Consider the following 25,040-nt stretch of genomic DNA (forward strand, 5'->3'; position numbering starts at 1 on the left):
GGACCCACTGCTCCTCCCCCCAGGGCCCCCGCGCGGCCCCCGGTCGCCCGGGCAGCGGAGGCAGCGGCGGCAGCGGCGGCGGCGGCGGCGAAAGAGCTCGCACCCCGGCTCCAGCGGGCCCCGGCAGAGAAGCCCGCACAGGTGAGACTCGGCCACCACGCCCCGCCCCCACCACGGCCCCGCGCAGCTTGCTGCCGAGTTAGTTGTGCGAGTCAGGCCAGCACCGCGCGGGGACTTCGTGCCAGACCCGTACCTGCGATCCCCCAGAGTCCCGCCCGGCTCTCGCGGGCTCCTGCACCCGCTACGCAGCAATCCTACTGCCGCTCCAGGGAAGTATGAGGTCTCTCCTTGTGGGAGGGTGGCCCGAGTGACTGTCCTGTGCCGGTGCACAACCGCCTGGGGCCAGTACCTGCCCTTCGCAAGCTGTCCGCTGGTCCGGACCCCGGCTAGCCCCACCCGCGCCCCCAGCGCACTGACTCTGGTCCCCAAACCGGTCTTGCAGGTCCCAGGAAGGTGGCGTCAGCATCTGCAGCCGCGTCGACGTTGTCTGAGCCTCCGCGGAGGACCCAGGAGAGTCGGACTAGGACCAGGGCCCCGGGCCTCCCCACGCTCCCTATGGAAAAGCCAGCTGCCTCAACAGAATCCCAAGGGTCTCGGCCCGCCTTGGGCCGTGAAAGTGTCCAAGTGCCCGATGACCAGGACTTCCGCAGTTTCCGGTCAGAGTGTGAGACCGAGGTGGGCTGGAACCTGACCTACAGCAAGGCCGGCGTGTCTGTGTGGGTGCAGGCTGTGGAGATGGATCGAACTCTGCACAAGATCAAGGTAGGGTTGCCCTGTGGTACCTGCAGCCTCCACTCCTCCCAAACTGTTTCTCACAGGAGTCTCCTCGTCCAGACTCAGACCAGGGGCCCATAGAGAGTTTCATGTGGGCTCAGAGTCTCCTAATATAAACCAGGAGCAGGTATGCCTTCCCCCCCCTCCCCATTACACACATGGACCATATGAGTTATCTGGCCCACAGAACTCTAACCTGGGCATGCCTGTGTGTTTGGGTGATGGCCAGGCACACTTAGGGGAATAGGGTCTCTGAAAGATCTGTCTTTCAGAGTAGCTTCTGCTTGGACCCTTAGTTTGACTCACTAGGTAAGTGAATGGCCCACTTTCTCCTTCACCCCGGGTTCTCTAGCCTGAGATGGGTCTTCTGCTCGACTTTCTGCACTCTTGGGTGCGGAGGATGAGATTCCTTCCTGCTTGATTCCTCTAGTCCTCTCTGTTCCTGCCTAGTGACTCCATCGGGCTCTAAGTCTGCAGCAGGCCTTTAGGACTGTGGCTGGCAGCTCTTTTGCCCGGAGCCACACTGGGGGTGAACTAGGGGAGGTGGGGCCTTAGGGTCAAGGAAAACCAGCTCAGAAGAGTGTGCTCATCAGCCCCTCACTGACATTTCCCCCCTCCCAGCGACAGGAGTGTCTTTTCTCTGTCATGACAGGGCAGCTTGGGGTTTGATTGGACAGAGATCCTGGTCTTCGGGCCTCAGTAGCTGTTTCTCACACGTGTGGTTTTGTTGTGCGTGCCACGTTGTAGGGTGTGAACTTCCCCTTAGAGGACTCTTGGAAGGCCATTGCCTTGTGCCCTTCGGCTGCTCTGGATCTGTCGAGGATGCATTCCTGTTCTTAGAGGCCAGGGCGCTGGAATATCTTAACAGGGTCTCTTCTGCCTAGGTCCTTCCTTATAACAGAGCCTAAGGTGCTAACCTATTCCCTCTGGCCCTATGCTTTTTTGCCTTGTCCTAATATTTATAGCTTTATCTACCTGTCCCCACATGATTGGCTTGCTCCTCCTGCTGTCCCTTTGCCCTCTGTGACTGTCTCTGTATGCCCTGGCTAACTGACTCTTTCTGGGTTTCCGTGTCTACCTCCTTGTTCTGAATCTCTTCCTAGGCTTAAAGACCCTGGGCTGGAGCTTCTTCAAGGCCTAGACTAGGTCTGAGCCTGAGGAGCAGGGTGGGAAGGGCAGCTGGTAGTGTCAGCATGTTGCTGATTGCATTCAGGGTCCTCCCCACAGTGTTCACTAGGGTAGTGATTTTGGAGAAAGATGGACCTGGGAGCAGAGTGAAAGGTGGTGGACTGACGGAGAAAGTCTTAAAGCCAGCAGTGTGCAGGGGCTGGGAAGTTTGGCTTCCCCACAGGACTGGCTCTCGTGTGTGTGTGTGTGTGTGTGTGTGTGTGTGTGTGTGTGTGTGTGTGTATGGGGGAGTGTGGGTACTCCCACCCTTTGTCAATAGGGCGGAGCTGCCTCCTCCATCTGGCTTGGTTAATGAATAAACCCAGCCTTGCCCAGGACTAGAGTTGGCAGGTCTAGAGACCAGGTTGCCTCAAACAGACCCCTTGTGGCTAGATCAGACTTGGGAGGGGAGAATATTTGAAGAAGCTGTGGTGTTATGGGCTTCTGGGCAAGACATATGTTTTCTCCAACATACAGGGTTTCAGTGCTTTACATACTGAATAGAGGCTAAGGTATTATACCGCCTTTTGTACAACCTGCTTTGTAATCTCCCCCTTCTCCTAGGATGTAGGTGAAGATACTAAGGACAAGAAAATGCCAGGGACCAGCACGTGGCTAAGGGGGGGGGGGCAGAGAGAGCGTGAGTGCACTTACAGCCCTGATGGGTTAGTCTCCAAGTCTAATCTTGTCTCTAACTTTTCTCCCATACTGCCCTTGCCCCATTTTCCACAGTAGAGGAGGTAAGCACAACCTGACCCAGGGAGGAGACTGGCACCTTAGTTATAGGTATCACCAGTGGCCAGGCTCCATGCCTGGTCCTCTCAGGACAGCAGATGGAGCTCTGGGAGATGAGCTGAGGTCTCTGAGCTTCCTGTCCCCAGATTTAAGGACTTCCAGTTGCCACAGTTAGCCTGTTTCTGGTAAGCGCCCTGCTCCCAGCCATTTTCTCTCTGTTATCTGATTTAGCCTCAGACCAGTCCTGGGGAGTCTTCAGTTTGTCTCTGTGTTCCTAAGAAAGAAGCAGACCAAAAGAAAGCTCACCCACCACTGAGGCAGGAGCACAGCTCAGGCCAGCATGCCCAGAGCTGCTGGCCCTCGCCAATGAATTTGCATCCTTGGGCAAAACTGGCCTTTAACCCCATCAGTTACTCTTTGAAGAACTGAAGTACATGATGTTCTCATCATCTTTTGTTTGATGGATGACAAAGCTGAGGCCTAGAGGGGTGAGTGACTCTTGCCAAGGTCATGCATCAGGTAGAAACCAGAGTCCCAGGGATCATTGGGTCACTGCAGGAACCTGGGACTTAACCTCAGTTGTTTGTTGAAATTCTGTTTCTTCTCTTCTCCTTTCTTCCCCTCTATCCTGCACGCTGTGTGTGTGTGTGTGTGTGTGTGTGTGTGTGTGTGTGTGTGTGTATGTAGGGGGTGCCTTATTTTCTTGATTGATTTCACCCTGCTCTTCAACCTATCTCTGTGTTCAAAGGTCCCTGGAAGCCACCATGGCTCTGGGCCCAGCATTCAGCTAGGACAAATAAAGGGGCTGATGGAACCTACCCGTACTCTTTCCCTCCCTCCTGGCCTCTGGCCTGCTCTGGCTTCAGGCCTGCACTGGGCTCTGGGTTAGTGGACAGGAGGCAGGCAGTTCCTCCTGCAAGTCTAGGCCCTGTACCAGAGGCAGATGCGGAGTATGGACCCCAGAGACACGGCAGAGGGCTACTTAGAACTCAAACCTAGGTTTCCCAAAGCCCAGGCTTGAAGAAATAGGAAATATTTTTCAGTCATTAAAGCAGGAAATTGTTTAGATCTGGTATCTTTTTGCTTTGTGTAGTCACACTCTCTGGGCTGTCTGGTTACCTACCATTGGGCCTTTCTAATTTGAAGGATCTCTGAACTCAGTGGCTGGGTCAGGACTCATGGGAGAGAGAACAGAACACTCCTGGCAAGTGTGCTCTGGATAACTGTGCTCAAGTCTTCTGATGCTTACTGTATGTCTCTATGTGTGGCAGGCACAGGACGACTCCTGGCTTCTTCCTAATGCTTTCAGAACTTACTGGAGAGAGGGAAGGCAATTCTAGGTGCATCCAGGCCCACAGAACATAGGTTTGTGAGCACACACAGCAGCAGAGGTGACCCAAGAAGGAACCAGGACCTATGACAAGAGCAGACTGGTGTCAGTGTCTCTGGGGGCTTGGAGTTAGAATATCTGTGAGAGTTCTTGAGAGCCTTTTGCCACAGGAAACTGATTCAAAGGGGCTTGTCTCCTGACTTCTAGTCCTGTGGACCTTCCTTACCTTTAGAGTCTGGGACTCAAAGCTGTCATGGGAAAGACCAGGGTATATAGGGCTAGGACCACTGAGTGGTTATCGTCCTGTGAGGTAGGAATCTTCAGTCCAATGGAGTAGATGTGGAAAATGAGGGTTCAGAGCTGGGGTCTGCTTGTACAAGACCAAACAGAAGTGGCTGAAGCTGGATCAGAACTCAGGTTCTTGCCTCCCACTGCCCCAATCAAAACTACCTTCTCTCTGCCCCCTGGCCAGCTCTCAGCCCTATGGGCCTTTCTGTCTCCAGAACCCCATGGAGATTCACCCTCTGTCCTTGGGTCTCTCTGTGCTGTGTCATTGTGAGAGGATACCTTGGAGGGGACCCAACAGGGTAAAAGTCCAGTCCTTGCTGTGTAACCCGAGGGGTCACGTCACCGTTCTGGGTCTGTTTTCTTGTCTGTGGTGGTAAGGGTGAGAGGTGATATGTATTTAGCAGCTGGGGAAGTTCAGCTCCTGGTTTGGCCTTTGCTTCTCGAGGGTCAGTGAGTCCATCTCTATCGGAAGTTGCTGGGCAGGTGGTTTGTAGAGGCAATCCTAAACCTTAGGCCCAGGATGGCGATGTGAGTTCTGCAGGGTGTAGGTGAGTTTAAGGCCTTGCTGATCTTTACCAGCAAGAAAGGCCCCCTAGGTGAGCACTCTGAATCCAGAGATAGCTCTGAGGATTCCTGCATTGGCTCCAGCCTTGACCTGACATAAGAGACCTAGAAGAAGAGGCCTCCAGAGATGTCCTGGGGAATAGAGTTCTAGAGAGGTTTCCAGGGAGTTACTAGTGTGTGCTGTGGGGAAGGTGCACTAGAGGGGGACAGTCAGCAGTGGCTGGAGGTGTTGAGGAAACCTTTCTGGCTTGAGGTGCCTGTTTGAGTCGAAGCTCTACAAGAGAGAACACAAGATTCAAAGTCTTAGCTCTGTGGTCCTGGGCAGGCTGCTTCTGCTTCCTCCTCTCTTTGACGTGGTCAGAAGTATCAGTTTTTCTGTATTCTGCTACTTCAGTTACTCATTCAGTGAACATCTCTGAATAGCCCCTCTCTATCTGAACCCATGCTGGGAGTAGGGGACAGCCAGGAATTGAAGGGCTCCCAGTTGAACCCAGAGCAGCCACTGAGCCTGCCAGTCCTGGAGTATGATGCCTAGGTGGTAGCTTTGGAATTGAGGGGAGAGAGAGTAGGAGTTTGTCAGCATCTGGAGCATTCTGCACAGATACAAAGAGGAGGTTAGGATGGAGGAGACAGGACAGGGACTTGGAAATGATGCCCTGGTTGAGAATAGGGAGTAGAAAGGGATCAGTGAGCTAGGCCAGGCCTTAGGCTTTCTGGAGCTCGGGGTCTTATGGTGCCAGAGTTTTGCTGTTGGGAGAGGCTGCACCTGCCCAGGCAATGGTACTGAGTCTGTACCAGAATAGGGGTTGTGGCCAGTGCAGCCTGGGATCAGCCCAGAGGCATGAGAAGGGCTGGGATAGCAATGTGCAGGCTGTGACTGTACTGAGGTGGAAGATGGTGGGTTGCATAGCCCCTTGTGGCCCTTGCCCTGGCTGTAGGTGGGATGTCTCCAGGCTATGTCCCTGTTGGGGGTAGGGGAGTCCACAGTTCCTAGGCTGACTTAGTACCCTCCACACCCAGTTCCCCAGGCTCCAGCTTTTAAACTTTAACGAGCCTCAGCTCATTTTCCAGCCGAGAGTGTTTAAAGTTTCAGGAGATGAGAGAAAAGAGCAGTCCTGGAGACAGATGGGTCCTCTTTCTTCCCTTGTGCCTCTGTGCCTGGCTGGACCACCTGGAGCCAGAGCCCTGGGTACCATGACCCTGGAGACTTGGCTCTCTGTGCAGGTCTGAGACCTACACTGGCCCTCTCTAGAGTCTTCCCAAAGACCTGGGCGCCAGGTTGTCAACAAGCATAGATGGGGATAGAACCCAGTCACAGCCCAGACCCCTTACCTGGGTAGATGATGATCCTCTGGCCACAGGAAGAACACGCTTAGAGTAGGTGTCAGGTTGGCAGTGTTCCCAACCCTCTCAGTTCCCTTTATGTCCCCTTCTAGCATGCTTGTGTTGGTGTAGATGCTGTAGGTCCCTATAGAGACTCAGAAACGTGGGATTGGAGAGTCCCATGCCAAATACACACTCTTGTCACTTGTCATTAAGTGGAGCTTGTAGCCAGTGGCTTAGGACAGCTGGCATTGTTTTTTGAAGCTGTATGTATGTATGTATTGTATGTTCTATGTATATGTGCACATATGCATGCATGTGCATATGCCATGGCAGGAGTGTGGAGTCAGAGACCAACTTGACGGAGTTGGTTCTCTCCCTCCCATATGCAGGTCTCAGAGGTTGAACTCGGGCCCTCAGTCTTGGTAGCAGGCTCCTTTATCTGAGCCATCTTGTTGGCCCTCTCTGGCATACTACTGTACTTCTGCTTTCCAGCCTGGTCTCCCAGAAGGCGGCCATATGCCACATCGCTAGAGTCTTTCTGTCCTGGGGCAGATATACAGTGTCTACACAGGTGGGAAGTAGGGGGTGACACCTGCTCTTATCTACTTATGGCACCTGGGCCATTTGATCTTATTGGGTTTCCATCACAAGGCTTATAGTGCTGGCCCCTGAAGATCCCTTCATCATTTTCTGGTCCCCACTCTCTGTCTTTGGACCTTTCTAGATGTCCTGGCACCTAGAAATGGGTGAGAGGTGATAAGACTTGCGATAGGGAGAGGCCTGGTAGCTAGAGGGAATCTGTCTCCCCTGTGTGTCTCCAGCATGCATTCATTCATGCACTTATACATTTAATCACGGAGTCCATACATTTAGAGAGTGCATACTATATGCCAAGCATAATGTTCTGCAGGAATTTGGCACCAAATCACACTTATCAGACCCTGTTGTTATGAGGTTCATATCCTGTCAGGGAGCCAAGCAAAACAGAAGCAAACAGCTGAAGAAGATACCAGAGGGTGGCTCTGTTCTAAGCACAGGGTAATTTGATGGGGGTGGAGGATTCTGTGTGTGGGTTTTTGTGTATGGAACTGGACTGTGGGTGGCTGTGTGTGATCCAGCCTTCGGATGAGTGGACTGTGAGCCCCTCACAAGCAGGTACAAGGTTTCCCAACCCCAAGTAGGCATCTGAGATGTTTGGGTCATTCCACACTGAATGCATGTGTGTGCCAAGTGTGAGTCTCTGTGTTTCTGTGTCTGGCATTACTCTGTGTGTGAGTCACACCCCCTCACTGCAGGAGCAGAGTTGTCTCTGATCCAATTATGTCTGCTCAGCTGTCTACTGGCAGCTCCTGCCCCCTGGTGCAGCTCTGGATCTACCATGGCTTCTCCTTCCTGCTGCTTCTGAAACCTCTGTCTGCCTTTTGCTTCTCTCTGGGTCTCAAGATATCCCCTTTCCAACCCTGTGTCTGTTTTCTTCTTCCTGCCTGGTAACTGCCTGTGTCCCTGATGGCTCTGCTTGGCCCTTTCTTCTTTCCCCCCTTGTCTCAGTTGTGTATTCATTTATCAAGCCTCCTCTTCTGCTGTCTGCCGACTCTGCCAGCTACTGTGTTGTGGATATGGAGACAGATCAGACCCAGTCCCTCCCCTCCAGAGACTCTAGGCCTGGTGGAGAGACAGGGAAAGCCTTCACAGGAGTGAGGACAGAGACTTGTGCTGAAAATGATGACCAGCAGCCTGAAGATGGGAGCAGGGCGTGAGACAGGACTTCCACAGGGAGCGCGGTGCCTAGACCTAGCCAGATTCTGGATGTCTGTGAGCTCCTAGATGCAGCAGATGTACATACTGGAGGCTGAGGAAGAAGGGAGGCAGGACAGTTGGATTTTATCCCGAAGCCAGGAAAGGGAGAGGCTTTCAAGCTTGGCAGTGCCATTGTCTGTTCCAGGGCTTAGAAACCTCCCTGGTCAGGAGACCGATTGACAGGGAGCCTGGAGACTTGAAAGGAGGATGTGGCTACAGAGGTCAAGCAGGGATGGTAGGGCAGAGAGGGCTTGCCCAGAAGGAAGGCTGTGGTTCAGCAGGCCTAGGGAATAGGGGGAGGAAGGAATTGGTTCAGAGCCAAGTTTGGGTTCCAGGCACTAAAGGGAAGAAGGTACTTGGGGCAGCTAACAAGCTAGTGTTGGACACAGGGAACCCAGTGGCCTGGGGGCTGTCTAGGACTCGATGCCTAGGAGGCTACTGAGGCAGAAGTCCAGTGCTTGCTAGATCTTTAGGGATCATCGTCCACGGTGGTTCCTGATACCAGGGGGAGTGTTTGTCTTTATCTGTCTCAGTGTCCAATAGCAGCCCTGAACTTGTCTCATGTCACTGATCCCCTGCCTCATTTCCTTCTACCTCCCCGTTATACCTCTCTTTCTCAGGCCCAACCCCCCCCTTCATCTGTCTCCCCCGTCCTCAGGGTAAGAGTGGAAAGGCAGACGGATAGAACAGGGGAGGGCCCTTCCTCCCTGTTCAGAGCTGGGCCTGCTGCTAAAGCTGGGCTTGGGGGTGGGGGTGTCCAGGGAAGCTGCTGGAGACCAGAGGGAGGGAGGGCACCAGGCAGAGCAGGGATGAGTCACCCAGCCCTGGATGGAGAGCGAGCTGCAGAGAAGGGCTTGGGTGGGTCCTCACAGGAAGCTCTGTATACAGAAGACACAGCAGGACATCTCTCCTCCACCAGTCTTGGGGGTGCCTGAGAAAAGCTGAGTTGCAGGTAGTTGCTGCCAGACCCCTTCCCTTCATAGGAGAAGGCTGTGGGGACCATTTTCCAGGTGTGACTACTGAGCTGGAAGTGGGGGACAGAGACTTTGTATTAGGCCCACAGATGTACCCCTCCAGTAGGCCCACCCCAAGCAAAGTTAGCCCCAAGAGCCCCTTTCCATTCCACATATATCCTATGAGCTCCAGCCTCTAGCACGGACAGCCTTCATCTGGCTAAGTGCTAGCCCAGCTGCCATTTCCTGGTTCTCTTACAGAACAGAGCCTGATTCTTAGGGACCAGGCTTGGGGGTAGACTTTGGGTTACACTGGCTCTAGGTAGGTTCCTCCATACTATTTTCCCAAACCCCCATTCACTAAGGGACACTGACTTCCCATAGAGTGGGCAAAGCTGTCCGGCCACTAGCTCAGAACCTGGCACAGCAGGCACTCCATTAACAGTTGCTGAATGGATGAATGAATGAGCAGGTTGAGTGCCCAAGGGACAGCTCCATTTCCTGCCTTATCCTTGTTCACTGAGGTGACTCAGGTTACCTCACGCAGCTGCATGTGCCTTCCAGAAGCCAGCTGATTCTGGTTCCCGGCTTGTACCAGTATCTGCCAAGGGCCTTTCCCCCCTTTCACCTGGGTGCCACCTGCCCATCTCGCTTTCCTTTAGGATTAGGCTTTGCCATGTTTTCCTTTGCCTGTAGTTCTTCCTTCTGTCTCTGCTGTGACCCTGCAGGGTCATCATTGCCTGCTTCCTGCCCTGGCCCAAGAGTGAGTGGCCTAAGACCCCTCTGGTTCCTACTTCTAGCACAGTCTCAGTGGCATAAAAGCCTGATGGGCATTTCCAATAACCTGTGTCAGCCCAGTGTCAGGCCTCAGCCTGGATGAGCCTGGGCCTTCAGCTCCAGGCAACAAGGTCTTAGAGGATCTGGATAGAACAACTCCAGCATCTTCAACTTCAACAACTCCTCTTCCTCCTTTTCTTCCTCCTCTTCCTCCTCCTCTTCCTCCTCCTCTTCCTCTTCTTCCTCCTCCTTTATCTACCTCCTCCTTGCTTCCTTGCCACCCTCCTTCTCTGACCCTCTCTCTTTCTTTCTTGAGACAGGGTTTCTCTATGTTGCCCTGTGTTGGAACTTGCTCTGTATAACAGACTAGCCTTAAACTCAAGAGATCCTCCTGCCTCTGCTTCCTGTGCTGGATTAAATGTGTGCACTACTATCACCTGGCCTGGACAGAACTTCTGATTAGGACACCAAAATGTGTTTTTTCCACAGGTCTTACTCTAGCCAGGCTGACATCAAACTAATTTACTCTCCTGCGTTAGTTTCCTATGCAGTAGGAGTACAGCTATGCAAGATCAAACATTGGGTTTAAAAAAAAATATTTCATAAATATTATAGTAATAGTAAGAAGAATTCAAAAATTAAAACCTGGCACATGCCCAAAGTTTCAATAACTAAGTATGCTGAGGCAGGAGGACCACTTAAACTCAATAGTTTGAGGCCAGCCTGGATAAACAGCAGAAACCTTGTGGGGCAGGGTGTCAGTGGGAGAGAATGAGGGGTGGTATGTAGTTCATTTGGTGCTTGGTAGAGTGTTCGCCTGGTGGGCACATGCATGAAGCCTTCTGTTTGGTTCTCAGAACTGTATAAACTGGGTGTGCTGGTGCAAGCCTGTGATTTCTGTACTGGGGAGGTGCAGACGGGGTAAGAGGGTAGACATTTGAGATGATCTTTGGCTATGTAGCAAGTCCAAGGCCAGCCTGGTCTACATGAGACTGTCTCAAGGTTTTTGTTGTTGTTGTTGTTGTTTTTTGTTTTGTTTTTTGTTGTAGGTTTTTTTTTTTTTAACAAAAAACCAAACCAAACCAAACCCAAACCCTGGTTTCCCAGTGGGACCAACCCCAGCACCCCTTCCAGCTCTTTTCCAAAGGCACAGGTAATCTGCGTAGTTGAGACCGAACGCAGTTTGTGTGCTGCTTTGTGATGTGAGCAACATTTAAATTTGCATTGCTCACATCACTAGAGTTACTAATTCATGAACAGTTCTGGCAGCTGCTTTCACCAGGCCTGCTCTGGGCTTGGAGGGTTACAGAGCTGTAAGGCCGTCCCCGTCCTGGGGGTGGGGGATGGGGGATGGACAACACAGCCCTTGATGGCTGTGCAGTCCTCAGGGTGATGTGTCATTCTGAACGGAACTGGCCTTGCTTATGCTGTTCTTCAATATAATTTTCTAATTACAAATTCAATAATACACTCATGAATATTGTAACAGAACTTATTTTATTTTTTCCCTGAGCTTAGGTTTTTTTCTGAGTACTGGGGATTGAACCCAGGCCCTCATGCAGGCTAGGCAAACACTCTACCTCAGTTCTTAGTGTATTAGGTACACATGCATGTATGTGCATGCACATGTATGTGTACAGAGGCCAGAGAAAAATCTTGCCTATCACACCTCATGTACCGTCTACCTTGCTGCTGCTGCTGCTGCTGCTGCTTCTTCTGCGGCTTCTTCTGCTTCTGTTGTTTTTGTTCTCGTGTCTCTCATGGAACTTGTCAAGTAGACTAGGCTGGCCCATGAGCACCAGCCTTTCTCTATTCTTGAAGTGCTGGGATTAGCAGTTTGAGTTACTGCCTTTTAAAAAATTAAATTTTATGTGTGTTGGTGTTTTGCCTGCATGTCTGTCTGTGTAACATGTGCCTGTGTAAGCCGGAAGAAGCATCAGATCTTCTGTGACTGGAGCCGGTCGTGAGCTCCATGTGGGTGATAGGAATTGAACTTAGGTCTTCTGGAAGAGCAAATACTCTTAACCACTGAGCCATCTCTCCAGCAACTCCATCCCCACCCCACCTAATATCAGTTTTGAGGATCAAAGCAGGTCCTGATTCCTGAAAATCAAATACTTTACCAACTGAGCCTTCTTGTGCGCTCGCAGTGTGTGTGTGTGTATGTGTGTCAAGGCCTGTGCACTCACCTGTGAGTGTGCAAATGTAGAGCCAGAGGTGGACATCTGGTATCTTCTTTTGCTCTCCATCTTAATTTTTGACCCAGGACTTCGCTGAGTCTGTGTTTGCTGTTTCCATCGCGGTGTTGGCTGTAAGCCCCAGGATCCACCTATTTTCACCATGCAGTGCTGGGGTTCCATGTCTGCTACAGTGCCTGGCTTTGGCAGGGGTGCTGGTGATCAGAACCTGGGTCCTTATGCTTGCACAGCATCCACTTTACTGACTGAGCCCTCTCCCCAGCCCTGTCCCTGAGCTTTTTCTTCTTTCTTTGAGAAAGAGTCTCATTAAGCTGTCTAGGCTGGCTTTGAACTTGCAATCTTCCTGCCTTAGCCTCTCAAGTAGGTGGGGTTTCATGGCTGTGCCAACCAGGCCTGGCTTGACAAATTATTTCCTCGAATAGTACAGCTAGTTGTTATTGTCACATATCATTCTTTTCCTTGGGTGGTGGAGCTGCTGAGGGCCTGACCAAGGCTTTGCTCTCATTACTAAGCTATACCTAGAACCCTATATAACACTGTTACCACATCCTTATAAGGAGTGGGTATTTCATATATTAGCGGGCATATTCATGTTAGTTTATGAGTATAAATAGGTACTCAATATTTTTTAGATGATGATGATGATTGGTTTTGAAGACAGGGCTTCTCTGTAGTCCTGGATGTCCTAGAACTCACTCTGCAGACCAGGCTGTCCATGAACTCAGAGATTCACCTGCCTCTGCCTCCTGAGTGCTGGAATTAAAGGTTTGCATCACCACAACTGACTAGATATTATTTTTTTGAGACAGAGGTCTCATAATGTTGGCCAGGCTAGTTTTCAAAAGACAGTCTTCCTCCTTCTTCAGCCTCCTAAGGAGGTGAGATGTAGGCCCACTATCTGACTAACTCATTACTTTTTTTGACTACCAGAACTATTAAATATCTTAAAAACAAGTCCCAGATCTTCCCTGGACCTGCCTCTTGGTGTTTCTGATCCACTCCAACCCCTCTACTCCTTTGTTAGAGGAATTTACCTTAAGACAAAAACTTTTTACAAGTACCCAAGGGTCTTTCCCAGCTGTGCAGGTGTCTGAATTGAACTCTGGAACACTGAGTTACCAGTCAATATCCAGCATCCTGAGTTAGAGAAACCTATGCAGGCACAGCCTCTCTATGGGCCTCGTTCACGAAGCAGGTCTTAACTGAACACTTGGTATATGTCAGGGGTTGCTATGATCAGGGGCCACAGAGCTTCAGGCAGAAGAATGCAATGCCTACTTGAGACAGCACTATTGCCCGGAGAGGACAAAGAGGTCTGGGACACAGCATAGCCTGAAGAATTTAGGGAGAAGACAGCAGATGCATTAGGAAAGGAGCTAGTGAGAGGAGACCTGGAGGAGTAGGTACCTTGCTACTCATCATGGCAGGACTGACAGATATCTTTCCTCTTTTCTCTTGCCAGCCTCTGGAGAACGGTCTTAGGAGTTTCTGTTTTGGGGACCCCAGAATCCCAAGACAAGAAGCAAGTCCACCCTCAGATCCCCTGGGCCTGGTTTCCTGTGGAAATGCCAAAGAGGAGGGAGAGCCAGAGCAGAGGGCCAAGAGCCTGCTGTGTGGCTTATGCCATCTGGGCCTCTCAGATCCCCTTTCCTGGTCCCGCCCCCTTAGGGCAGAGCCTGGTTGTAGGTCATGAAAGGTGACTGGGTTGATCTATTGATGTATGTAGGTGTTCCTATAGCAAGTATCCACCTGTTTGTCCACTCAACATCTCAGAATTTTTTTTTTTTAAATTCCTTTTCTTTATATACCTTGGCCTTTGGAGGTTAGTAGGAAGACACTCCTTGGGCATGGCCAGAAAGGTCAGGGAGGAGCCTGGGGCTTGAAGCCAGTAGAAGGCACAAATTTGAAGGCTTTCAGTGCAAGTCTCCTTTAATACTCATGACACCTTCCAATCAAGGGTGATCCTTCTTTGACAGGTACAGATGCTGGGACTTAAAGCTCCTCTCTTTGCTCAAGCTAAGACCACATAGCCAGGATGTAGCAAGGAGAGATCTGTTACAAGCACAACAGTCCAGAGCTGCTAGGGAAACTGAGAGCCTGTAGGGCCCCTGCAGGGCACTGTGATAGCCTGAGGCTTCTCAGAGAGGCAGAGCCCCAGCTCTGGGTTTCAGAAAAGCATGGCCCTGCCTTTGGGGAGGTCAGATGAAGAATCTGTTAGCTGTTCCTCTCTGGCCAGCCATCCCTCCAGAAGGTCATAAGCATAGCACTGTATGGTCCTTAGACAACATGCTTTCATTGCCAGCATGCTCATTTTAGTTGGGCAACAATCCTGATGCTTTGGGGTCAGGAGTCCGTGGACTCTGGTTCTCTGCTCTGGTACTATGTGGCCTTGATCCATCATTATACCTCTCTGGGCCTGTTTTAGCATAGTGCATTGGAAAGTTATGAGGGTGATATGTTTTCGCACTGGGGAAACTTAGCCCAGAAAAAGATAAGGGAACTACTAACTTATCAACAAAAAATATCTGAGCAGATGATCCTGTGAAGGGGGTAACCATTAAGCAGCCAATAAGATAGATATGGCCTTGTACTATGGAAACCTGCCAGGTAAGAACAGCCATATTTTGAGTGTTCACAATATTCTAGGCATATTTCATACATTATCTCATTTAGTCACAATATTCTTAGGAGGTAGTTGTTATTGCTGTCCGTTTTTTTATGTGAGGAAGCCAAGGCTTGTGTGTTAAGTCTTGTGCCTGGGGGTAATAGCTGGGGTAATTATACAGTAGAATTGCCTGCCCCGAGTATTCCTGAGTGTTCCCTGGCACTCTTCCTTGCTTATCCAGTTCCTTCTGCTGTGGCTCTGTGAGTTTAGGGTGCTGAGTTAGGGCTATGCTTGGTAGTTCTGGATAGCCTCACACAGTCATAGGGATCCATCCCCACATCAAGATTTGGAACGTTCGCCGGGCAGTGGTGGCACACACCTTTAATCCCAGCACTTGGGAGGCAGATGCAGGCAGATTTCTGAGTTCAAGGCCAGCCTGGTCTACAGAGTGAGTTCCAGGGCAGCCAGGGCTGCACAGAGAAACCCTGCCTCGAAAAACCAAAAAAAAAAAAAAAAAGATTTGGAACCTTCTGGGGACACAGCATGCAGATGCAGTTTCTCTGGTGACAGTGGTCCCTCTGGGACGCACTTGTAACATGGCAGCTATCACACATGCTATATTCACACACACTATACCAGACTTTGAAAGCTTTGTAGCCCAGTAGGGCTCCTAGCACTCTCTACCCCTGAACTTGGCAAACATCCCCCTCCTAGACTGAGCATCTCCAGGAAGCCTGCTCCACACTGGCCTCTGAGGAGCCAGGCTGCTCTGAGCCCTACCAGGCCTGTTAGGTCACCTTCCTTCTCTGGAAGGTTAAGTCCAGGCTTCAGATTCCCCTCTTCCTCCTTTGACTCAGGACAGGGCTGGAACTGGGGGCTGCTAGTTAGATGGTGGGATCCAGTCAAGCACTTTCGTGGACTAGAGAAGCAAATGGGGCAGAGGGAACCGACTTCCCCATTTAGGTATAGTTGGAGTTCATCCTTGGATATGTTTTGATGCTGGTAGAACCCACAGCTTTGGCTCTGCCAAGCACTGGCTCTGCCAATGAGCTCCGTCCTCCTCTTGTCTGAACTTTAAAACTCTTTTTAAAATAAAATGTAATAATGCTGCAATGTGTTTGCTTGTGCACGTATGTGTGTTTGTGTGCAGGTGTGTGTGTGTTTGTGTGCAGGTGTGTGTGTGTGCATGTGCCTGTGTGTTCTATTCATTTTATTCAGAGGCTGAAGGTGGGGAAGGGCTGAAGATCTGATCTGGTGTCCTCAGCCAAGGCAAATCTATCTGGCTGCTTCCTTGCTGACAGCTGGGATCGGCCTCTGCTGAAAAGGTGAGAATCTCGGCTTTGACTGGAAAGGGGTGGTATAGGACTCCGAGGAGCCTGGCTCCTCAGGGGCCAGTGTGGAGCAGGCTTCCTGGAGATGCTCAGTCCAGGAGGGGGATGTTTGCCAAGTTCAGGGGTAGAGAGTGCAGTGAAGACCAAGGCCCAGAGCCAGACAAGAACACAGTCTACTGGCTGGCTGAGCCTGTCCACCTGGCTCCAGTTTCTGTGGCATGGCATACATAGCCTAATACTCAAAATGTCCCTGGTTCCAAATATGCTAGGACCAATGGATGATTCCAGGTCTGGTCACAGAAAGTATAGGATGAGCCTGGGACATCTTACTGAGCTAGAAAGGAAGTACTCAAAGAATGACAAAGCCCTTGTCCAGTAGACATGACAGCCAGCCTGAAGACTGACCAGCCTCTCAGGATTTACCAGGCCTCTTGAAGTTTTACCACTGAAAGTAGCCAGTTCTGGGAGACCCAGTTCCTGGTAAACTAGGTTAGGTATCACCCTACCATGAGCTACATCTAAGACAAGCTGATTAAAATGAGTAATGAACAAAACAGTGATAACAGAGTATACTGAAATCAATACGGAACCAAAGTAGCTTTTCCAACCTGGGCCTGGCAGAATGGCTCCCGCAAAGAAGGGTGGCAAGAAGAAGGTCCATTCTGCCATCAACAAGGTGGTGACCCAACAATATACCATCAGCATTCACAATGGCATCCATTGACTGGGCTCCAAGAAGCCTGTCCCTTGGGCATTCAAAAAAATCTGAAAATTTGTCATGAAGGAGCTGGGGACTCCAGATGTGCTCATTGACACCAGGCTCAGTAAAGCTATATGGGCCAAGGGAATAAGGAATGTTCCGTAGCACATCCTTCAGAAACTGGAATGAGGATGAGGATTCACCAAGCCAGCTCTATACATTGGTAAGTTATGTGCCTGCTCTCATGTTCAAAACTCTACAGACGGTCAATGTGGGTGAGAACTAACCTGCTAAAGGTCAAATAAAGTTAAACAGACAGACAGACAAACAAACAAACAAACAAACAAAAAGAAATCAAAGTATATATAATTCTGAAAAAATAAGTGCAGTGTATGATCAGGAATGAATTATGTACATAGTTTCAAGGCACCGCCTATCAAATACTTATTAATTACAAGGGACAATAAGAGCCTGGGAGATGGCTTAGTAAGTAAAGCACTCGAAATGCAAGTGTTGAAGGCCTAAGTATGGTCTTCATCATCTATGTAAATGCTGGACAGGTGTGGCAGGCCTCCTGCAATCCCAATACTATGAGGCAGAGCTAGGGAATTCCTGGGACGAGCTGGCTAGTGGGACTAGCTGAATTGGCGAGCTCTTGGTTCACTGATGAATCCTGCCTCATTAAACAAGGTGGAGAGTTACCAAGTAAGACATTCCATGTCAACTTCTGGCCTCTACACAACCAAGTACAGGGGCAGAGAGTGCAGTCAGGACCAAGGCCCAAAGCCAGGCAATAGCATGGTGTACTGAGTTGTGTCCACCTGGCTGAGTTTCTGGGGCATGGTGTACATAGCCAAGTACTCGAAAGATCGCCAGTTCCAGACACACAGAATGAGAGAAATAACATCACAGTAGAGAAAGCTGGTTGATTTGTGAATGTTACTAAGTGAAAATAGGGCACTCCCTAATAGAATGCAGTGGGAAGAATGTGAACAGCCCTTATGGGGTATCTCCCCCAAGGAGGCGTTCTTTGAGTACTTCCTTTCTAGCTCAGTAAGATGTCCCAGGCTCATCCTATACTTTCTGTGACCAGACCTGGAATCATCCATTGGTCCTAGCATATTTGGAACCAGGGACATTTTGAGTATTAGGCTATGTATGCCATGCCACAGAAACTGGAGCCAGGTGGACAGGCTCAGCCAGCCAGTAGACTGTGTTCTTGTCTGGCTCTGGGCCTTGGTCTTCACTGCACTCTCTGCCCCTGAACTTGGCAAACATCCCCCTCCTAGACTGAGCATCTCCAGGAAGCCTGCTCCACACTGGCCCCTGAGGAGCCAGGCTGCTCTGAGCCCTACCAGGCCTGTTAGGTCTCCTTCCTTCTCTGGAAGGTTAAGTCCAGGCTTCAGATTCCCCTCTTCCTCCTTTGACTCAGGACAGGGCTGGAACTGGGGGCTGCTAGTTAGATGGTGGGATCCAGTCAAGCACTTTCGTGGACTAGAGAAGCAAATGGGGCAGAGGGAACCGACTTCCCCATTTAGGTATAGTTGGAGTTCATCCTTGGATATGTTTTGATGCTGGTAGAACCCACAGCTTTGGCTCTGCCAAGCACTGGCTCTGCCAATGAGCTCCGTCCTCCTCTTGTCTGAACTTTAAAACTCTTTTTAAAATAAAATGTAATAATGCTGCAATGTGTTTGCTTGTGCACGTATGTGTGTTTGTGTGCAGGTGTGTGTGTGTGTGTGTGTGCATGTGTCTGTGTGTTCTAATCATTTTATTCAGAGGTGGGGAAGGGCTGAAGATCTGATCTGGTGTCCTTAGCCAGGCAGCTCTATCTGTTCTCCTCCCGGCTGACAGCTGGAACTCTTCATTCTATACTATGTTTTATCCCTCAGAATGTAGTTGTTACCTGGGGTACATTTGTACTATAAATTTTTTGTTAATAGCTGGGCATGGTGGCACACACTGTAATCCCAGTACTAGTGAAGCAGATGCTGGTGGATCTCTGAAGTTTGAAGCCAGCCTGGTCTACAGAGTGAGTTCCAGAACAGCCAGGGCCACACAGAGAAACCCTGACTCAAGAAACCAAAGGGGAGATGGTGGGGATTATTGCTGAAGCAGTACTACAGACATTTCAGAAACTCAGAAATACAACAAAAAACAGACTTTGCACTTCTGGCAGAGAGAGCTGTTGCCACCGAAATTTGTGCAGCTTGAGCTTTTTCTAAGCATAGATTGTCCTCGCTGCTCTTTCCAGTTTGTAATGTACTTGGGGTGGGGACAGACACTTCCCACCGTTTGTTTCCATATGGTTTCAGTGCATCTAAGACTCAGATCACCCCTCATGTGTCTCTGGTTGTCCCCCAAAACATCTTTTGTAAGCGGGACATGGTGGTACAGGCCTGTCAGCTGAGGCAGGAAGATTACAAATGCAAGTCCAACCTGGGCAACTTAATGCAATCCCATCTCAAAAATAAGAAGCAAAAAGAGGCCCAGGAATTTAGCTCAGTCATAGAAGTCATTGTTTTGCATACATGAAGCCCTAGATCAAATCTCTGGTTAAAAGAAGGAGGAAGAGGAATATCCTATTTATAGCTGATGTGTCATAATCCAGAGTCACACTTTACAGATGGTGCTACTCAGGCCTGGAGAGATGGCTCAGCAGTTAAAAGCACCAGCTTCTCCTTTCAGAAGACCTGAGTTCAATACCCAGCACCAGCACATGGCAGCTCAGAAATGTTTGTTACTTCAGTTCCAGGGGACTGAAACTCTTATACAGATACAGATACAGGCAAAACACCAATGCACATAAAATAAACATAAATCTAAAAAAAAAAAAAAAAAAAAAAAAAAAAAAAACAAACCTTGCCTTTAATGGGAGCATTTAGGAGGTATTGGTGGGAAGATCTCTGAGTTCTAGGCCAGCCTGGTCTACATAGTGAATTCTAGGACAGTCAGGGCTACACAGAGAAACCTTGTCTCAAAAACAAACCAACCAAACCAACAATAACAACAAAAAACCAAATGGTGGCGCCCAGTCCCTTCATTATGACACCTATTTGACAAGGGCAACTTGTCTGCATAGACTAGGCTGATAACTCTGCAGGGCCCAGCATCTGGCTGTGTCTGTGTCTGCTCTCATGGGATCCTGTAGCTTGTTCCTTTGTGGTTGTATTTTCTGTAGTCTAAATGAGTGTGTAGGGTACAGAGCATTTCTTGTACTTAGAATCCCCAGCCAGGAGCAGCCTATCATGTGCTTTCATTGTGCCCAGGCCTGTCCTCCGTGAGGAGGGGGGCAGTGCTTCCTCTCGTAGCTGAGTGTACTCACTTTCTCATGGGTAGAGAGTAAAGTGTGTGGGTTTCCTGTGTTGGACGAATGTCAGTTCTAGGAGAGTATTATAGACTATACAGAAAAAAACCATTATACTTTACTGTGGGGGTTGGGCTCTTGGGGCAGGATAGAAAAAGGACATTGAATCTCACCTTTTTGAGTATGGATCTTGTGAACTCTGGTTCTGTCTTTACTTGCTGCCCAGACCTGTGAGCTGGATTAAATCAGCTACTTAACCAGCCAGGTGACCTTGGCTGGGTCTTAACCTCTTTGAACCTCAATTCTCTCCTTGGCTTTGTTACCTGGCATAATCGTTTGAAGGGTTAAATAAAGCAAGGTGTGCAGCTTGGCTGTCCTCTCCCCTAGATGGGAAACTCTCTGAGGGTACAGCTGAATAACAGGAAGATGTCTGAAAATAGTCTCCTATCAATTCACTATCTAGCTCAAGCTGACCCTTGAACTTAGGGTGATCTTCCTGCCCCAGCCTCTCAAGTGCTGGTATTACAAAGATGTTAAAACACACACACACACACACACACACACACACACACACACACACGCTCACATTTAATGTGTCTATCTCAGGCTCCTTGCTGCATTAATTGTGTCTGCCCACAAGCTGCTCCCAGGGGACAGGGAGGCATAGACACAGTGTGCAGAAGCCTGGATGGTTTGCCTGAAGAGGGTACAGGGCTGAGCTGGGGGGCTGACTGTCCCTTGGTATGAGGTTTCTGGGGAGCTGAGACAGGCAGGTGGTAAGAAGTGGCTCCTGTTCCTCTGTCTCCCCTCCCCCACCCTGTGCCTGTGGCCCTGACAACCCCTGTCTGTCTGCAGTGCAGGATGGAGTGCTGTGACGTACCAGCTGAGACGCTCTACGATGTCCTGCACGACATAGAATACAGAAAGAAGTGGGACAGTAATGTCATTGAGACTTTCGACATCGCCCGCTTGACTGTCAACGCTGACGTAGGATATTACTCTTGTGAGCAGGCACAGAAGGAGGCTCCAACCGCCTCAGCCTCCATCCCCACCTCCCACTAAGTCTCCTCTGAGTCTCCCTCCCTGTGGTCACTCCTGTGCTGGGCTGCTTGGAGTCCTGCATGCTGAGATGGAGAGCTGCGCTCTCCTTGGGCATACTTACATGCTGTCACTGACACATACTCAACAATAGCACACACAAACACATGCATGCACAGTTGTATGCCACACGCCACATACCTCAGGGACACATTTTCAAGCACATGCTGTCACAGTGTTGTCTGTCTTTCAAATATATTCACACATACAGACAAGTCAGACCAATGAGGTAAGGGCTGTGTGAGGCCCTGGGGGGCAGGGTAGGCAGAGACAGTGGAGACAAGGGTTCTATTAATACTTCCTGGTTTCACAGTGTGCCTGTGGTAGGGGGTATCTCTTGGGATGGGGAGGGCTGGCAGTTAATTGGATCCCCATATTTCTGGCCTCCATCACACTGTCCCTTATAGGAAGATGGGCCAGCAGCCTGGCTGAATTGTTCCTTGCCCTCTACAGGGAGATGTCCCAAGCCCCTGAAGAACCGTGATGTCATCACCCTCCGCTCCTGGCTCCCCATGGGCGCTGATTACATCATTATGAACTACTCAGTGAAACACCCTGTGAGTTGGCCTACCTTCCCCCTGGGTGCGCAGAAGAGTGATGGGCAGGGCTGGGCTGTGGTTATCCAGTGACTTCAGGCAGGCATGGGGGCTGGTTCTCTTCCTGCATTTTGAGGATAATGACTTCCCTTCGGGGACTGTCAAGTAGCTCAGGGAAAGGGTAGTGGGCTGGCTCTGTGGTGAGTGGGTGTGATGAACTGATGTGGTTGACTAGCTAGCCCTTGGGATGAGGCTGGCCTATAAATGGGTTAGCAGGAACTAGAAGGCAGGTTCCTGTGGTGAGACTCACTTGAACTCCCTGGGCAGAGAGGGCAGGCAGGCATAGTTAGCCTAGGCAAGGTTTCAGTGCCCATGAACACTCACAACCCCTGACACAGCCTGGCCTTTTCCTAATGGTACAGAGAAAGCACAGTAAGATGAGGCAAGGATGACCTTATTAACCCACATTAGGGTTGGCTGCACACAATTGTCAAGGAATGTGAACAGCTATGAGTTTGTGTGTTGTGTGTGTGTGTGTGTATTCGTGTGTACCTTATAGAGACATTGCCTCTGTCCCTACCCAAGTCTCACCTCCCTGTGCCTTCCATCCCCAGAAATACCCACCTCGGAAAGACTTGGTCCGAGCTGTGTCCATCCAGACGGGCTACCTCATCCAGAGCACGGGGCCCAAGAGCTGCGTCATCACCTACCTGGCCCAAGTGGACCCCAAAGGTGAGGGCTCGGCCCCGCAGCCCATCGAAGGGCTCCTTCTTTGTACAGGGAATAAACCTGATTTTCCAGGCCATCTGAAGGCCATCTGTTAGGAGCCATTTAGACCTGGAGGTGTCTCTATCCAAAGCTAGTGGTTTGAAAGGAATGGCCCCACGAGGCGGCCAGTGATCCTCCTGGGAGTTTGGAGCTGCCTTCCTGGTGCTAGCATTCCTAGCTTGGACCTGCTCTTGCTGAGTCTCCTTCAGCCACATCCCAGAGGCCTGAGTTTTCCAAGCTGTCACATCCATGACAGCTGAGCCCTCATCTCTGTTGAGGTCGTCAGCCTCCTAGACATATTTCTCAGGATGTCTTCTGGACACCTGAGACTTGGTGTACCCAACTGTGAATTCACCATTGCCCTTCTTAGACCACCCTTTCTTCAGACCAATAGCTTGCTTTCTGGTTCCCCCTGGTAAGAACTTGTCCAGCTTCTCCTTGTCAGCTCCTAAATCCAGTACTTAGTCTCTCCCTCCCTCTCTTTCTTCTGACTCACTCTGTAAAGCCCAGGCTGCTCTTGAACTCGTCATCATCATCCTGCCTTTGTCTCCTGACTGCTGGGGATTCCAGGCCTGTGCTAACATTCTCAGCCCCTGTTCTCACCTTTCCACTCTCTGACAGCTCCAGCCTGTCACTCTTCTGGTACTCAGCCACAGTGTTTGTCCAAACAGCTACTAGAGGAGATAAAAAGCAACACTTACTTCCTCTGACTCACCTGCTTAAAATGCCACGGTGACTCTGTTGCCCTCTGAGTCCAGCCAGAGCCCCTGCCCAGGGCAGGGAAGAGGGATTTCTAGCCCCTCACATGCTTCACTTCCCACCTCCATGTTCATCCAGCCTTTGTCCTCGGCTAGCTCCCTGTACCTCTGCTTCTTACTCAGTGCTCCAGGGATCCAGGAAGTGACCTTTCCTCTGTCCCTGATTCCCCTAGTGTCTTAGTCAGGGATTCTATTCCTGCACAACATGACCGAGAAGCAAGTTGGGAGGAAAGGGTTTATTCAGCTTACACTTCCACGTTGCTGTTCATCACCGAAGGAAGTCAGGACTGAAACTCAAGCAGGTCAGGAAGCAGGAGCTGATGCAGAGGCCATGGAGGGATGTTACTTACTGGCTTGCTTCCCCTGGCTTGCTCAGCTTGCTTTCTTATAGAATCCAAGGCTACCAGCCCAGGGATGGTACCACCCACAAGGGGCCCTCCCCTCCCCTCCTTGATCACTAATTGAGAAAATGCCTTACAGCTGGATTTCATGGAGGCATTTCCTCAAGGGAGGCTCCTTTTCTCTGTGATAACTCCAGCTTGAGTCAAGTTGACACAAAACCAACCAGTACACTTAGTGAGGGCCTGCTCCCTGTTTCAAGGCCCATGACCCTCCAGCAGAACATCAGTCTATGTTGAGATGCCACATACTGAATTCCTGTTTCGATTCTCCAGGCAGGTCCAGGGTGGGTGTCACAGAGTGTGAAGTGAGTTGGTGACTGAACACGTAAATAAAGGATGGTTAAACCTCTTGACAGGATTGTCATAGATAGGAATACCCCATGGCCCAGGTCAGGGCTCCCAGCCCTTAATGAGTATTCTGTGTGTACAGAGCAGGTACTTGGGAGGGAGACAGGTGGAGAGCTGGCCTATGGATTCCAGAGCAGTCTAGACTGGAGTGCTGGGCTTAAAGAGTCTGAGGAGGCCCAGCAGGACAGACAGGAGAGAGGCTGAGCACCAGGGACAGTCCTGAGTTATTAGTGTGAGGAGAGGGAGGTGACAGGCTGGAGCTTGGTGGGTCAGAATGTCTACCCACAGGTTACTTGTGGTTACCTAGAACCCTGTGGTTTTCTTCTCTGAGCTGGAGCTCAACAGAAAGACAGTGGTGGCAGGGATGAGCTTGGGGGATTTGAGAACTTCATTGAGAAGGAATGAAAAGGGGTGGCCTACCCACAAACTCTGAAGAGGGAGGAGGGCTGGCAGTGGGTGGGGCTGGGTGCCTAAGGGCCTCTCCATGCCCCCACAGGCTCCTTACCCAAGTGGGTGGTGAATAAGTCATCTCAGTTCCTGGCCCCCAAGGTAAGTGGCTGTGTGCTCTGGGACCTGGGGGGAGGGGCGGGTAGCACTGAGGAGTAGGGCAGGGGCAGAGTTAACACTGGGTGATGGCTGATAGACCAGGTCTACAAATGGCCATAGGTGTAGTTGGGCCACTGGGGACTACTGTGCACCACAGGAGGGCTCTGGAGGGGTGCGGCCCTCCAGGCACCCCTAACAATGTTCGGATGGTCTACAGGCCATGAAGAAGATGCACAAGGCCTGTATCAAGTACCCCGAGTGGAAGCAGAAACACCAGCCACATTTCAAGCCATGGCTACACCCGGAGCAGAGCCCATTGCCCAGCCTGGCGCTGTCTGAGCTGTCAGTGCAACATGCAGACTCACTGGAGAACATCGATGAGAGCTCCGTGACTGAGAGCCGAGAGGAGCGAGCAGGCGGTGCGGGAGGAGAGGGCAGTGACGATGACACCTCGCTCACCTGAGTGCCACCTCTCTGCAAGGACCAAGACAGGACCTGGGTGGAACCCTGGGGCACTGAGCCTTCTGCACTTCCTCCCCTCCTCCACCTGCCTTCTAGGGGCACTGGGCTCCTGCTCAGGTGGCTGCGGCATGGCTGGACATGGCCCCAATAAATGAACCACACAGCCCCAGCCAGCTCTCTGTGCCTGCTTCTCATCTGCCCAGCACCACGC

General features: G+C 50.7%; 1 protein-coding gene across 2 annotated transcripts; it reads left to right on the forward strand.

Moving 5' to 3' along the window:
* Positions 1-24,998, forward strand: Stard10 (StAR related lipid transfer domain containing 10). 2 transcript variants are annotated; one of them, XM_076938934.1, is made up of 8 exons: positions 1-141; positions 503-822; positions 13,432-13,491; positions 20,768-20,915; positions 21,464-21,567; positions 22,161-22,278; positions 24,318-24,370; positions 24,585-24,998. In XM_076938934.1, exons 2-8 carry the CDS (start codon positions 616-618, stop codon positions 24,828-24,830), a joined length of 936 nt encoding a protein of 311 aa, XP_076795049.1. In that variant the 5' UTR covers positions 1-141; positions 503-615; the 3' UTR covers positions 24,831-24,998. The 2 variants fall into 2 exon arrangements, with proteins under 2 accessions (XP_076795049.1, XP_034350191.2); XM_034494300.2 differs by lacking the exon at positions 13,432-13,491.
* Positions 24,999-25,040: the final 42 nt, after the last annotated feature.

This window comes from Arvicanthis niloticus, chromosome 1, assembly GCF_011762505.2.
Source record: "Arvicanthis niloticus isolate mArvNil1 chromosome 1, mArvNil1.pat.X, whole genome shotgun sequence".
Classification (NCBI taxonomy): domain Eukaryota; kingdom Metazoa; phylum Chordata; class Mammalia; order Rodentia; family Muridae; genus Arvicanthis; species Arvicanthis niloticus.